Source organism: Schistocerca serialis, chromosome 2, assembly GCF_023864345.2.
Source record: "Schistocerca serialis cubense isolate TAMUIC-IGC-003099 chromosome 2, iqSchSeri2.2, whole genome shotgun sequence".
In the NCBI taxonomy this organism is placed as follows: Eukaryota; Metazoa; Arthropoda; class Insecta; order Orthoptera; family Acrididae; genus Schistocerca; species Schistocerca serialis.
The window spans coordinates 987,741,372-987,757,405 of NC_064639.1; the positions used below are offsets into that span (position 1 = coordinate 987,741,372).

At 45.1% G+C, this 16,034-nt stretch overlaps 1 protein-coding gene across 1 annotated transcript in view; it reads left to right on the plus strand.

The window, feature by feature from the left end:
* Positions 1–16,034, plus strand: part of LOC126456688 (diuretic hormone 45) — a 96,112-nt gene that overhangs the window by 47,017 nt on the left and 33,061 nt on the right. The window contains exon 2 of the mRNA XM_050092430.1: positions 15,382–15,641. Within this exon, the coding sequence (XP_049948387.1) occupies positions 15,382–15,641 (260 nt within the window). The remainder of the gene's footprint in view (positions 1–15,381; positions 15,642–16,034) is intronic.

Genomic DNA, 16,034 nt, shown 5'->3' on the forward strand with positions numbered 1-16,034 from the left:
TTCAAGTCACACAAAAGTTTTCAGAGTCCAAAAGCGTGTAATACGTATTATTTGTGGAGTAAATTCACGGACGTCCTGTAGAAACCTCTTCAAAGAACTGGGTATACTAACTACTGCCTCTCAGTATATTTACTCCTTAATGAAATTTGTCCTAAATAATATATCTCTTTTTCCAACAAACAGCTCAGTTCATACATACAATACCAGGAACAAAAATGATCTGCTCAAGGACTTAAAAGCACTTACTTTAGTTAAAAAAGGGGTCCACTATTCAGGTACACTCATCTTCAATAATTTGACAGCAAACATAAAAAATTTAGTTACAAATAAAGATCAGTTTAAAAGGAGCCTGAAAGACTTACTAGTGGCCAACTCCTTCTACTCCATTGACGAATATTTTAATAGAAACAAATTATGTATTGTATATACTCATACTATTGGTACTGTAAAAAAACTGACATGTTCCATATCCACGAGGATCTCCTCAGCACGGATCTATGGAACGAAAAACTAATCTACAAATAATGCAGCACGAAACAGAGCCCACCAGCCACAATGTTAGCAAGGCTGCGACTCTGTAAACTAAGCACGAACGATATTGTCAGAGCCACTAGGCGGCGTCTGCATTGTGAAGCGGATCCGAGCGCGAGTGGGGTGTCTGGCAGCCGCTGGCCATCCTACATCGCAGCAGCGGAGGGCGCCGTTGGTAGGGAGCCGCTGGAGGCGCGGCCCAGCGCATGCGCCCCATTGGGTCCGCCAGTTCCCTGTGACTACAGTCAGCATCTGACGGAGACTTGCAATTCTGCTGCCAACTCTGACGCCCTTGGTGTGGTGTCGATTATCATCGATGTATAATACTTTGATGCAAAAGCAGAGATGCACGCTGTGTGTGGTTCACCCAGTGATAACTGTCGTCTCGGGGTATGATAAAGTCGTCTTTTCAGAGAAATCGTGATTCTGTGTACCAGGATTGGGATGAATGTATCCATGTGTGGAGGCTCCAAGGCAATGTTTCCACATTGCCTTCATAATCGTCACACAGGCCCATGACAAGTATGACTCTTTGGGTTGCCATTGGGTATACAACCTCTAGTTCGCATAGCCGGTAATCTGGACGGCAGCCGTCATTTTTCTGACTTGTTAAGGATGGTGGCTCTGTCCTATCTTCCAGGCCTCCATGACCTTATATTTCAACAAGATAACGCTAGCTCACATATTGCCCTTGCTGTCCTGACCCGCCTTGATGCAGAGGGTGTTCGACTGTCGCCCTGGCCGGCAAGTTCTCCAGATCTCCCACCCAATGAAGACATCCGGCCATTTGCTGCTGAGAGACCAACACGCCGCCACTGCCCAGTCACTACGGCTGATGAACTGTTGCATAGAGTTGAATCAGCGTGGAATAACGTATCCATATCATCCAAGTTCGACTCGATCACCAGCCGTATTACTGCTATGTTGCTGCCAGAAGTGGCACGCATGTGTTACTAAATTCCCCACCCTGTATATCTAGAAATCACCTACAAATTTAATAAGGTAGTCTTTGTATTATACTTTATATGCACACTAATTCAAATTTCGTAGTTTCAAATTCTTCCTGGTGCTGCAACTTTGCCGGCCGGTGTGGCCGTGCGGTTCTAGGCACTTCAGTCTGGAACCGTGTGACCGCTACGGTCACAGGTTCGAATCCTGCCTCGGGCACGGATGTGTGTGATGTCCTTAGGTTAGGTAGGTTTAAGTAGTTCTAAGTTCTAGGGGACTGATGACCACAGATGTTAAGTTCCATAGCGCTCAGAGCCATTTCAACCATTTGCACCATTTGCTGCAATTTTACTGTCCAGTAGAATACCATACTATATGCTGTACTTCAAGTGCTCATATACACCTAAAATGCAGACTAAAACTAGCTACGAAGCTACAATGAAGTGACAAAAGTCCTGTGACAGCGATAGGTACACATACAAATGGTCGCAGTATCGCGTACACGAAGTAAAAAGGGCAGTCCATTGGCAAAACTGTCATTAGTACTCAGGTGATTTATGTGAAGAGCTTTCCGCCGTGATTATGGCCACCCTACGGGAATTAATAGACTTTGAACGCGGAATAGCAGTTGGAGCGAGTAGCATGGGACATACCATTTCAGAAATCATTTGGGAATTCAATATTACATGATCCACAGTGTCAAGAGTGTGCAGAGAAAACCAAATTTCAGGCATTACCTCTCACCACCGACAACGCAGTGGCCGTCGGCCTTCATTTAACGACCGAGAGCAGCGGCGTTTACGCAGAGTTGTCAGCGCTAACAGACGAGCAACACTGCGTAAAATAACCTCAGAAATCAATGGGGGACATACGGAGAAAGCGTTAGGATACTGAGGCGAAATTTGGTGTTAATGGGCTGTGGCAGCAGACGACCGACGTCAGTGCCTTTGCTAACACAGCGACATTGACTGCAGCGTCTCTCCTGGGCTCGTGACCACATCAGTTCGACCCTAGATGACTGCAAAACCTTGGCCTGGTCAAATGAGTCCCGATTTCAGTTGCAAAGAGCTGATGGTTGGGCTCGAATGTGGCACAGACTCCACGAAGCAATGGACCCAACTTGTCAACAAGGCACTGCGCAAGCTGGTAGCACTTCGCTCCACAATGGTGTGGGCTGTGTTTACTATATACTGGGTCTTCTAGCCCCACTGAACCGATCCTTGACAGGAAATGTTCATGTTCTGCTACTGGGAGACCATTTGCAACCATTTATAGACTTAACGTCCCAAAACAACGATGGAATTTTTATGGATGATAATTCGCTATGTCACAGTCTGGACAATTCGAGCGAATGATTTGGCACCCCGGATCGCCCAACATGAATCCCATCGAACACACATGGGACATAATCGAGAGGTCAGTGACTGCACAGAATCCTGCACTGTCAACACTTTCACAATTATGGACGGTAGCATGACTCAATATTTCCACCTGGGACTTCCAACGACTTGTTGAGTCCAGGCCACATAGAATTGCTGCACTACCCCGAGCAAAAGGAGATCCGATATATTAGGAGTATCCCATGACTTGTGTCACTCAGTGTATGAGCGGTACTTCAAGTGCCCATAGACACTTGCAATGATGACTAAAACTAGCTACGAAGCCAGAAAGTAAAGTATTCATTGGGCGGGACGTCACAAATTCAGATTAAGAGAATTTATTGAAGATGAGGAAACCATTCCAGATTAAATTAAGTAACACGTTCGGTAGCATAGAAAATGAAGGCTATATGTAAATAGAGAAAATATGAAATTACCTAAAGAAAAGTATTCATCCAAACAGAAAAGTATGTTGTACTGATGAAGAAGGCAAAAAAAGGAAAATCGTGAATGGCATGTGCCATTTATTAATGGTAAGGTGAGAGTTTCAAGCAAACAATGACAGAAAATAATAAAATATATTGACTTAAATGTATTTGAACAAATCACTAAGAAAATGTGAATAGGTAAATTCGAAATTTGGTACGAGAAACGATTGAAAATAACAAGAATACTGTGGGCTCCCTACTACTTGCTGCAAATTTTATTATGTCTGGTTTATTTAAGGTTTTTACCGTTATTTTCTTCCTAAGGAACATGGAACATGGAACATTGCGCTATATTTAGAATAGAAGACATCATTGTTTATACTTTCCCGATATAGGAAGAGTAATTGGGGAGGGGGGAGGGGGTGCCCCCAGAACCCAGGAAGAAGCCATACTTCGCGGAAGAAGCCCACTTCACACCATTGATAAACTTTCTTTAAAAAATTGCGAATTTAAGAACGGCCAGTTTCGGTTTATATGTATCACGAGAAGAATCTCTATTAGAAAGTAGTGATGAAGTCCATCGCTGTAGCGTAGCGGTAGCGTTACCGCCTACCACGCAGGAGGCCCGGGTTCGATTTCCGGCAGGGGACTGTGGGTGTTGTGTGTCTTTCATCATCATTGACTCGCAAGTCGCCGATGTAGCGGCACCTAAAAAGGACTTGCAATACGGCGGCCGAACCCCCCCCCCCCCCCCCGAATGGGGCCTCCTGGCCAACAATGACATACGATCGTTTTTTTAGTAGTGATGAAGGGTAACACAAGGGACAAGCCTGTTGAACGTCAGTCTTTTTTCGTTTGTAAACCATTTTCCCTTCCATATTACTGAGCTCACTGCTGTACCGCAGAACAAAGGAAGGGGGGAAAAACCGCCTTTTTGTGCTGTGTCTACTTCCTAATTGTTTGCAAGTTTGTTAGGAAAGGTATCCACACTGCTGAGGTAACTAGATTCCCAGTCACACTCTTCTCACGATCTATTTCGCTTATAATTCTGTTACATTTGTTTATAACACTTGTCCAGGACGTATCGTAATGAATCGCGTAAACGCATCAGCTGAAAATACACGATACTAGAAGAAAAAATGTCTCAGTATACGTGGGCTCTAAAACGCATTCCTTAACAGCTATGAACACTTATTCACCATCGCGACTGTGAAAGACATATATTCGACTGAAAAGTGCTCATAGCTGGCTTATTACGTAGTCGGAACACTGGATCATCCTTACTTCGCCAGCGTCTAGAACTCGCGTCTGATGAAGATTCACTGGTTTCAGCCTGTGTGCTCAGAATTAGCATACTAAGCGCCGTTGGGCCTTTATACGCTCCACGATATTTCCACTTCCCTATGACGCCGTAAACTGTTGGCTTGTGTAAGTTTGCAGTGGCTAACACCGCTCCCTTGCTCCTAATTGCGCCATGACGTAACCAAGCCGTAAGCCCGCATTATGCTCCATGGAATTACACATCCCAGTCTCTAGCGCCGTTGTGCTGCAGTTTCAGAAGCAGCTCTACGTGTGGTTGCTGGTCTACAAAACAATTCTCGGTTAGTCTCCGACTACTTCTAGTCATTGCAGCTCTTGGATGCGTGGAAGGTAATAAGATTTTGCAGTGCCTGTGTTGTTCATAAATACGATGCAATGTCCGCAGGAACATTGCATTGTAATTCGGAATAACACAGGCACTGCAATATGGTATTTATCCGCCGGCATTTGGCAAGCGATTTGCAATTAAAATGTCGTCCTCTATACAGGAATATACATAATAGATGTACGGGTAGGTTGTAGGCACACAATCGACGACACATGGAAGTTTGGGTCTGACCGTAAGTTGTACTCGGATAGCTTAACGGTAAGATGAACGCTCGCTATAACCGGGAAATTCTTGTTCTGGTCCCGATCCGGCACAAATTTTCTTTGTCGTCATTCACTGCACAGCTGATGGTTTTCCATATTCGCTACTGGGAAGATCAAAAACTAAAACCGTACAGTTTTAAAGTTGGAAGCCTTTAAAATGACCAGCACTATTTTTCTTATCTATACGTTATCCTGTAGAACGTGAGAATTACATCAGATATGTTACTAATTTAGTATGTTCTTATTTCCCTTTACTTCAGCGTTTCTGAAAACGCATAAATCTTTTAAAGTGGTGAAGAGCGGGATTGACGGATTGCTATGAAAAATCCCTTCTTATAACGTATAAGATTTTCAGTTACTCGGAAGTAGATTATTGTCCTGTGGTGGTGCCGCCCGGGCTGGAAATATTAACGAGAGGTTAGCGCAAAAGCACTTCGCTTCATCTGTCGCCTTCCTTAAGCTTATCATCGTTATCACATTTACACAGTCACCAAGGCAGCCGCTCTTCAAACAGGGCATCGCGAACCTCACCACTCATTTTTGTATCTACATTTACATCTTCTTTCTTTATTTTAACCGGGGGCCTACAAACGACGGAGAGGCTCCGTCCCCGCCGCAGCCGCAGTGCTCCACAACCCCACGACGACTACCGCAGTCCACTTCACCCCTCCGCCGCCCCACACCGAACCACTCTTTCAGGGTTATTGTGCGGTTCGGCCCCCGGTGTAACCCCCCCCCCCCCCCCGGTACGTCTCACACCAGACGAGTGTAACCCTTATGTTTGTGTGGTAGAGTAATGGTAGTGCACGCGTACGTGGAGAACTTGTTTGCGCAGCAATCGCCGACATAGTGTAGCTGAGGCGGAATAAGGGGAACCAGCCCGCATTCGCCGAGGCAGATGGAAAACCGCCTAAAAACCATCCACAGACTAGGCGGCTCACCAGACCTCGACACAAGTCGGCAGGGCGGATTCGTGCCAGGGACCAGGCGCTCCTTCCCTATCTGGAAAGCCGTGCTTTAGACTGTTCGTCTGACCGGGCGGGCTACATTTACATCTACTTCCATTATCTTCAGACCTCTGTGAAGTTCGTGCCAGAGGGTACTTGCATGCTATCTCCACCTTTTCTTTTTTTCGTTCCATCCGTTTATGCAGCGCCTGTAGAACAATTGCTTGAATAACTCTGTGCCCGTTGTGATTAGTTTAAAACAGCGTTCAGTGTACCTACGGGAACGATACATATGCGATCGCATTATATTCGTAGATTCCTTACTTAATAATGGTTCCAGACACCACGAAACCTGCGTTTCGTGCGTTGACGTCTTAACAGGTGTCTTCTATTTCAGGTCCTCAGCATTCCAGTAAGGCTCTTTCGCGCGTCAAACGAACCTTTAATTGTGCCTGCTGACCTTCTTTAGGCATGTTCAGTTTTCCACGTTAGCTCTATTTGGTATTGGTCCCACACATTTGAGCAATACAACACACGACAAAAGTCATGAGATTGCGATATGCATACCCACAGATGGCGGTAATATCCTCTATACAAGGTATAACCGAGCAGTGCATTGGCGGAGCTGTCTTTTGTTCTCAGATGATTCATGTGAAAAAGGTTGTCAACGTGATTATGGACGCACGACGGGAATTAACAGACTTTGAAGGCGGAATGGCAGTTGGACCGAGACGCATGGAGGATCCCGTTTCAGAAATCTTTCAATATTCCGAGATCCGCAGTATCAACAGTGTGCCAAGAATACCAAGTTTCAGGCGTTACCTCTCACGACGGACAGCGCAGTGACCGACGGCTCCCACTGTAACGACCGAGAGTAACGGCTTTTGCGTAGAGCTGTCAGCGCTAACAGAGAGGCAACACTGGGTGAAATAACCGCAGAGATCAATGCGGTACGTACGACGAACGTAACCGTTAGAACAGTGCGAAGAAATGTGGCGTCAATGGGCTATGGTGGCAGATGACCGACTGGAGTGTCTTTGCCAACAGCACGACATCGGCTGCAACGCCTCTCCGAGGCTAGTGACGACAACGGATGGAACCTAGACGACTGCAAAACAGTGGGCTGGTCAGATGAGTCCAAATTTCAGTTGGTAAGAGCTGATGGTAGGGTTCGAGTGTGGCGCAGACCCCACGAAGCAATGGACCAAACTTGTCAACAAGGCACTGACAAGCTGGCGGTGCCTCCGTAAAGGTGTGGGCTGTGTTTGCTTGGAACAAACTGGGTCCTCTAGTCCTACTGAACCGATAATTCACTGGAAATGGTTATATTCGACTACCTTGAGGCCCCTTGCTCTCATTCATGGACTTCATGTTCCCAAACGACGATGAAACTGTTACTGCGCCATTGCTTTGCCATTACGATTGCTTTGAAAAATATTCTGGACATTTCGAGCGAATGACTTGGCCACCCAGACCGCCCGACATGAATCCCAACAGACATTTATGGAACGTAATCGAGAGGTCAGCTCGTGCACAAAATCTTGCTTTAGCAACACTTTCGCAATTTTGGACTGCTACAGAGGTGGCATGGCTCATTATCTCTGCAGAGGACTTCCAACGGCTTGTTGAATCCCACGTCCCGTCGAGTTGCTGCACTTAGCTGGGAAAAAGGAGGTCCGACACGACAGTAGGAGGAATGCCATGTCTTTTGTCACCTAGGATGGGTCGCACCAGTGTAAATATTTTGCACTGTAGACGTTTGCATTTTCCCAGAATCCTACCAATAAACTGTAGTCTGCCATGTACTCTCCCGACAGCTGAGACTATGTGAGCACTGCCATTGATATCGTAGTCACAAGCCACTACATTTTTGAATTTTTGTGAAGTTCACAGTTCTGACCATTTAAGGCAAGTTGCCAATGTTCTCGCCACTGACAAGATGCTTGTAGTCCTTTCTCCAGACAGTAGGCTACTTCATTACAGATAACTGCTTCACTTGCAAAAAGTCTGACCTTACTTTCAATATTGCTGTCAGGTCATTAATATACAGCATGAACACAATCATCCCAACGTACTATCCTGGGGCACGCTTGAGGTTACTTCTACATGTGTTGAAAACTCTCCGTCTAAAATAACGTGATGCGTCCTCCCTATCACAAATTCTCAATCCAGTCACAGCGGTGTGGTACTGAGTCAAATGCTTTCTTAAAGTCAAGAAATATTGCGTCATTTAACTGCCTTCATCCACGGTTTTCGGGACGTCATGTGACAAAAGCGAGAGGATATCGCACGATCGGCGTTTATGGAATCCATGCTGTTTGGCAAGGGAGAAGCCATTCTGTCAAAGAGACGTGCAGAATTTGTTATAATCCCTTTAATGACCTCATCAAACTTTGGATCTACAGATTTGCTTTGCAGGTCTCTTTATACGGCGTTGCGGAGGCCACTTCATATAAACATTAACCGTTACCTGTCCTAATTACCAAACAGTATTTCGCCGCTTTCTTGCAACGATTTCTATTTACGTTTTTTGAGTATTCCTGTTGCACTTCCGTGTGTTATACTAATCTGTTAAAATACTAGCAGTGCTTCACTGATCGTTTGACGTCAGATTCGCTAGAAGAGGACCCATTATACTCGAGCAAAGCCTTAAAGTACATAAAAACGAGATCACGCACACCGTATCTTTAACAGGTTTGCCGCATTTTTTCTGAATCTACCCCTCAAATCTGAGTTTTCCACTTGCATGCTCTAGTGCATATTTAACGTTTTGGCTTTTTTATGTCGCTTCATCGGTTCTTACTACTACCCTTAAGTATTTATACGGTATGACGAGACAAAAATGTACAGCTGATGTTTTACTAGGTATCTTTTTCTTGATAATGAGCACTGTTTACCAGTTATTCACATTTAAAGAGAGCTGTCGCTCCGGACATTGAATGAAAATATAACCTAATGTCTTCAAGCATTTCTTTATAATCATCTACAAACGATATTACACATGAAATTTATTCGTAGTTGCGAATATTAACAATCATCAGTTGTGTAACGGGGTGATGACAATGACAATCTGTGCCGTACCGGGAGTCGAACGCGGATCACGAGCGGTCGTCTTACCTATCCGACCACGTTTCGCGGCCAGATCCAAACTTCATTTATCGTCAACCATATGTCTGCATCCTGCAGTCGTACATCCATTGCAGACACATAGTTGAGGACCTATGGAAGTTTGTATCTGGCCGTTAAACATGCTCAGATAGCCTAATGATAGAGGGCTGCGTGCTCTCTGAAATAAAAAACAACTGAGTCAAGGAATCAACAATCAACTTCAACGGATGTCTTGTGACGTCCGCCCAGACCAAACGCAACGAACTATATCGAACAAAATGAAAAGAAAAACAAATGATAAGGTGGCCGCTCGCGATAAGCGGGGAATCCGGGTTCGAGTCCCTGTCCGCCACAAATTTTCATTGTCGTCATTCCATTATATAGCTCATGATTGCCGTTATTCGTAACTGCGAATACTTTTCATGTATTTCGTAACGGCTGTAGTCGCCGCAGTGCCTGTTCCTTCGATTGCATCGTATTTCTGAACAACACTAGCACTACAATATCGTAGAAACGATGTTTTCTTATAGACAACAGCATCATCTCCTACCAATCTGACAGTATTTCTGGCGCTACTGATACTACACAATAAACTCTTTACATTTATTGACGAGAGCACCATCCTGTCATATTTTTTTTAGGGCAAACTGAATGTTATTTTCGTTTTTGCTGAACATTCGTCGTCCTCTATGAGATGCTAAATTCTAATAGCCATTAATTCTTTCAGGCAATTACACAGGGTGGTCGAAATAAAACTGGCCCGGGAATTGCGCCATTTTAACATTCTCCAATGGCTATTCAATGTAGTAACGAGCGTTCGGTGATGCATTATGATACATGTTCTGCGTGATTACATGCCTGGACTTCGCTGAACCACGTCTCATCTGAAGAAATGAAAAACTGAGGATCCAACTTTTCCGATTTCTTTCAAAAAACACCACAGGAGTTGACCACGAGCTGGTTGGATCTGAAACAGCAGATCAAACGCCGCAGAAAATTTGTAAGGACAAAGTCACAAGCGCTTTTTGGCAATGATTTGACACGGCGATAATTTATTTCCCACTTGCACAGTCAACTGACGTCGTGACTTTCTCGGATTTTTCTGCAAGCAATGTTTCCCTTGAGAAATCCGTTTTCCAGTCCCTGTCCAGCACAAATTTCCATTTGTTCTGAAATATTCTACAGCTGATGAGGAACCAAACCACGACTGGCGAGTCAATCATTAATTTAATGCGACTGCTGATCGTCAACGCAGTGTCTCAGACATTGTACTGCAATATTTTACGGTACCCTGGTTTTCAGCGTCATTCGGTGACGATAGCTTTTCGAATTTTGGAATCTGTGACCTTACAGTACGTGATGTGCAGCGACAAAGTGATTTACGATAAAACCGTTACTGAGGTGCAATCTATTCCGACACATTTATTTAACGGTTGAGTACTTGCACAGTGTGTCGTGAGAAAGACAATTAAAAAGCTGTCGGCAGAGAATACAAAGCAGAATAACAACACGAAATTTCATACAAATGGACATTTAAGCACGTGGTCAACTCTTTCTGAATTTGACACAAATCCATTCCTCCAATAGCCCCCGACAGAAGATACATTGACGCCAAACGAAGAGTAACTACACTCAAGAGCCAAAGAAACTGGAGAGCCCCTGCGAGCGCGCAGCAATGCCGCAACACGACATGGCATGGACTCGATTAATGTCTGAAGTAGTGCTGGAGGGAACTGACACTATGAATCCTATAGGGCTCTCCACATATCCGTAAGAGTACAAGGGGGTGGAGATCTCTTCTGAACAGCGCGTTGCAAGGCAGCCCAGATATGCTCAATAATATTCATGTCTGGGGAGTTTGGTGGCCAGCGGAAGTGTTTAAACTCATAAGAGTGTTCCTGGAGCCACTCTGTAGCAACTGTGGACGTGTGAGGTGTTGCATTGTTCTACTGTAATTGACAAGTCCGTTGGAATGCACAATGGACAGGATGCTCAAGTACTAATCACCTGTCAGAGTCGTATCTAGACTTTTCATTCTAACTGCACACGCTCCACGCCATTACAGTGCCTGCACCAGTTTGAACAGGCTCTGCTGACATGCAGGGTCCATGGATTCATGAGGTTGTCTCAATATCCGTACACGTCCATCCGCTCGTACAATATGAAACGATACTCGTCCGACCAGGCAACATGTCCCAGTCATCAACAGTCCAAAGTCGGTGTTGACGGGCGTCATGCGCTAATCAAGGGTAAACGAGTGGGCCTTGGGCTCCGACAGCCCATATCGATGATGTTACGTTGAATGGTTCTCGCCGCGCGGAGTGGCCGCGTGGTCTTGGGTGCCATGTCATGGATTGCGCGGCGTCTCCCGCTGGACGTTCGATTCCTCCCTCGGGCATGGGTGTGTGTGTATGTGTTGTTGTTAGTATAAGTTAGTTTAAGTAGTGTGTAAGTCTAGGGAACGATGACCTCAGCAGTTTGGTCCCTTAGGAATTCACACACATTTGAACAATGGTTCGCGCGCTGACACTTGTTGATGGCCCAGCATTGAAATCTGCAGCAACTTGCGGAAGGGTTACACTTCTGTCACATTGAACGATTCTCTTCAGTCGTCGTTGGTCCTGTTCTTACAGGATCTTTTTCCGGGCGCAGCGACGTCGGAGATTTGATGTTTTACCGCATTCCTGATATTCATGGTACGCTCGTGAAATGGTCGTACGGGACAATCCCCACTTCATAGCTGCCTCGGAGATGCTGTGTCCTGTCGCTAGTGCCCCGACTGTAACACCACGTTCAAACTCACTTAAATCTTGATAACCTGCCATTGTAGCAGCAGTAACCGATCTAACAACCGCGTCAGACACTTGATCTCTTCTATAGGCGTTGCCAAATGCAATGCCGTATTCTGCCTCTTCACATATTTTCGTATTTGAATATGCATGCCTACACCAGCTTCTTTGGCGCTTCAGTGTAATACTTCAGCAGCGACAACACCGCCCTGGCCCGCACTGGTTGCTACCGACCTTCAGAAGCACTGCTCAGTTGCTGATGAAGTACTGGTTATTATTCGTGTTTTACTGTCCCTGTTCATGCTTGCCGATAAAACGATTACCGCACTAGACTACCTTGGAACCGCTCTGTCTATTGGGTATGTAAAATTCCATTTTACAAATCATTTTGTTCGTAACGAGAAACAAACAGACGCTTTCTGTCGAACGCAGATGTAGCACGATAGACTTCAACAGCAGTATTTGTATGAGCCGACTCCAACTAAACATTACAGAAACGAAATAGAAAATGTCTACCGAAACATCAGAGAAAATCTCTCACGATTCTTAGGAGAGACACCCAACATACTGTATAACTGATTTATTAAACAACTTCGGAAACTGTATAAGACTTTTCGCAGACGATGTCTTTGTCTACAGCAGGGTACCAATGCCAGAAGACTATAATGAAGTACCGATTGACATGCAGACGATCGCTGATTGGTGCAGGGACTCGCAGGTGACCCTGAACGTAAATAAATGTAACGTATTGCACGTAAATAAGCGATTACGCTATTGGTGGTAAATCACTGGAAACAGTAACAACAGTGAAATATCTAGGAGTAACCGCCTGTAGCGATCTACAGTGGAATGACCAAGAAAACATATTGCAGAAAAGTAGATATTAGGCTGAGATCCATGGGAAGAATCTTACCGAAATATAATTCATCCACACACAAAGTGGCTTACAAAATACTTGTTCGACTGATTACTGACTACTCTTTGGCAGGCTAGAACCATTAAAAGTAGGACTAACGGAAGAGATGAGAAGATCCAAAGAAGAGCGGCACGTTTCTTCACGGGGTGGAATTCCAGTGGCAATCTCTACAAGAGATGCATTGTGTATCACGTACAAGGTTACTGTTCAAATCCCGACAGCGTACGTCCGAAGGAGAACTGGGCAACGTATGACTTCACCCCGCATGTGTGTCGCAAAATGAACACGAAGAAACAGTTCAGCTAAATTAGAGCTCATACAGAAGTTTACCCACAGTCATTCTTCTCAGGCCTCAATCACGAATGGGACAGAGATGTACATGCGTGGCTTCAGCTCGATATCGCATGTTGTTGTTGTGATATTCAGTCTGAAGACTGGTTCGATTCAGCTCTTTTTTTATTTTAAGCTGCTCTATCCTGTGCAAACCTCTTCATCTCCGATCAACTATTGCAACCTAAAATATTCTGAATCTGCTTATTGTATTCATCTCTTGATCTCCCTCTAAAATTTTTACCCCCCCCCCTTCCCCCCCCCCTCCACCAGTACTTACTTCCAGTACTTAACTGGCGATCCCTTGATGTCTCAGAATAAGTGCTGTCAACCGATCCCTTCTTCTGGTTAGGTTGTGCCACAAGTTTCTGTTCTCCCACATCTGTTCAGTACCATCTCATTAGTTACGTGATCTACCCATCCAATGTTCAACATCCTTTTGTAGCAGCACATTTCGAAAGCTTTTGTTGTCTTTTTGTCTGAACTGTCTCTCGTCCATGTTTCACTTCCATACACGGCTACACTCCACACAATCGCCTTCAGAAAAGACTGTCTAACACTTATCTATATTTAAAGTTAACAAATTTCTCTTTTTCAGGAACGTTTTTCTTGCCATTGCCAGTCTACATTTTGTATGCTGTTTCGGCCATCATCAGTTATTTTGCCGTCAAATAGCAAAATTCATTTACTACTTTAGGTGTCTTCCTAATCTAAACCCCTCAGCATCATCTGATTTAATTCGACTACATTTTGTTATCCTTTTTTTGTTGATGTTCATTTAATATCGTCCTTTCAAGACACTGTGCATTCCAATCAATTGCTCTCCCAAGTGCTTTGTTGTCTCTGATAGAATTGTAAGGTCAGTGGCAAACTTCAAAGTTTTTATTTCTGCTCTCTGAACTTTAATTTCTACTGCAAATTTTTTTGGTTTCCTTTACTGCATGCTCAATGTACAGACTAAATAACATCGGGGATAAGCTAGAATCCTGTCTCACTTCCTTCTCAGTCACTGCTTCCCTTTCATGCCCCTCAACTCTTAATAACTGCCGTCTGGTTTCTGTACAGGTTATAAATAGCCTTTCTCTCCCTATAGTTGACCCCTGCTACCTTCAGAAATTCGAAGAGTATTCCTGTAACATTGCCAAAAGCTTTCTCTAAATCTACAAACACTATAAATGTAGGTTTGCCTTTCTTAACCCATCTTCTAAGAGAAGTCGTAGAGTCAGTATTACCTTTAAGTGTTCCCACTTTTCTCCGGTATCCAAGCTTTAAGTGATTGTTACACGGAATTAGCGAATCCAGGGAAGCTGATGTTCCCTGAGATCGGTTTGTTGTGTATTACTTCGTCCACTATGGTTAAGTGAGTTAGCTACAGAGTGGTGCAGCAGCTATCGTCGTAGGAAAGTTGGACAGGAGCAGAAATCATTAGCGAACACAGTAAACAGACGTTTCATTTGTAGTTTTCTCCAAGTGTTGCAAAGAAAACAAACAGCAAACAGTAATAAAGTCCAGCTATTACAAGAGTGTGAGGCTCCCACTAGTAATGCATGAGCGAACTGTCGAAGGCTGATTAAAACTGGACACTGTCGAAGACTGCGACGAAGTATGGGCCGCGTAGGTGCCACAGTCCATCCCATGTCAGAGCGGCAGAGAGCGCTCGTAGTCGAAGCCACTAAAAGTGGCTTAGCGGGCGCGCGTCATTGGATCCGTCAGGCCCTGCGCAATTGCATTCGGCGTCTATTGGAAAGCTGCATTTCCATTACTAACTGTGAGACGCTAGTAAGAGTGGTATCGTGCTAAAATACCACAGGCTTCTACCAGTTTTTCCATTGGACCGTAAAGAATTCTTGTCAGCATTTTGGAACCACGACTTGATACGGCACACTTGAAGAAATTTTTGGACTCTCTTCTTCGCCAAATTGAGGCAGTTTTAAAAGCTAGAAGTGATTTCTACACGGTATTGGCGTTATGTATCCTAATGGTGTTTGAAGGTGGTTATTCTTTTTTTTGTGCAGTGTTATTTTCCCTACGTTGCGGACGGTTGTATGGGACAGTGGCATGCAGACGTGTAATAACGCACCAATGGGGTTTCAGGATGAAGAGGAGGACGGTGCACGACGTGTGAAGCGCATGGGCATGGGCCCGTCGCTGTCCATCGTGAACCCCATGGACGTGCTGCGCCAGCGGCTGCTGCTCGAGATCGCCCGCCGGCGGCTGCGTGACGCCGAGGAACAGATCAAGGCCAACAAGGACTTCCTGCAGCAGATCGGCAAGCGCTCTCCGCACGCAGGAGGTGCCGCCAACGACGCAGACGCCGACGCCCCGCCCTTCGGCCTGCGAGCCGCTGCAGAGAGGTGAGCGCACGTACAGCGCGGCACGGTTCTTGCTGTGAAATTCTCTCAGTTGCGCACAAGCAGGTACGACAAGCTTGAAACTGTTGGATGTATTCGCAGTGCTTATGGTGATAGCCTAGTGTGGTTCAGGAGCTGTTAGAAGCGGTTCTTATTGATACCTTTTGGGCAGCTTGCATGTCATGTGTCTTACTGTCATCCTCGTGCAGGTACACTCCTGGAAATTGAAATAAGAACACCGTGAATTCATTGTCCCAGGAAGGGGAAACTTTATTGACACATTCCTGGGGTCAGATACATCACATGATCACACTGACAGAACCACAGGCACATAGACACAGGCAACAGAGCATGCACAATGTCGGCACTAGTACAGTGTATATCCACCTTTCGCAG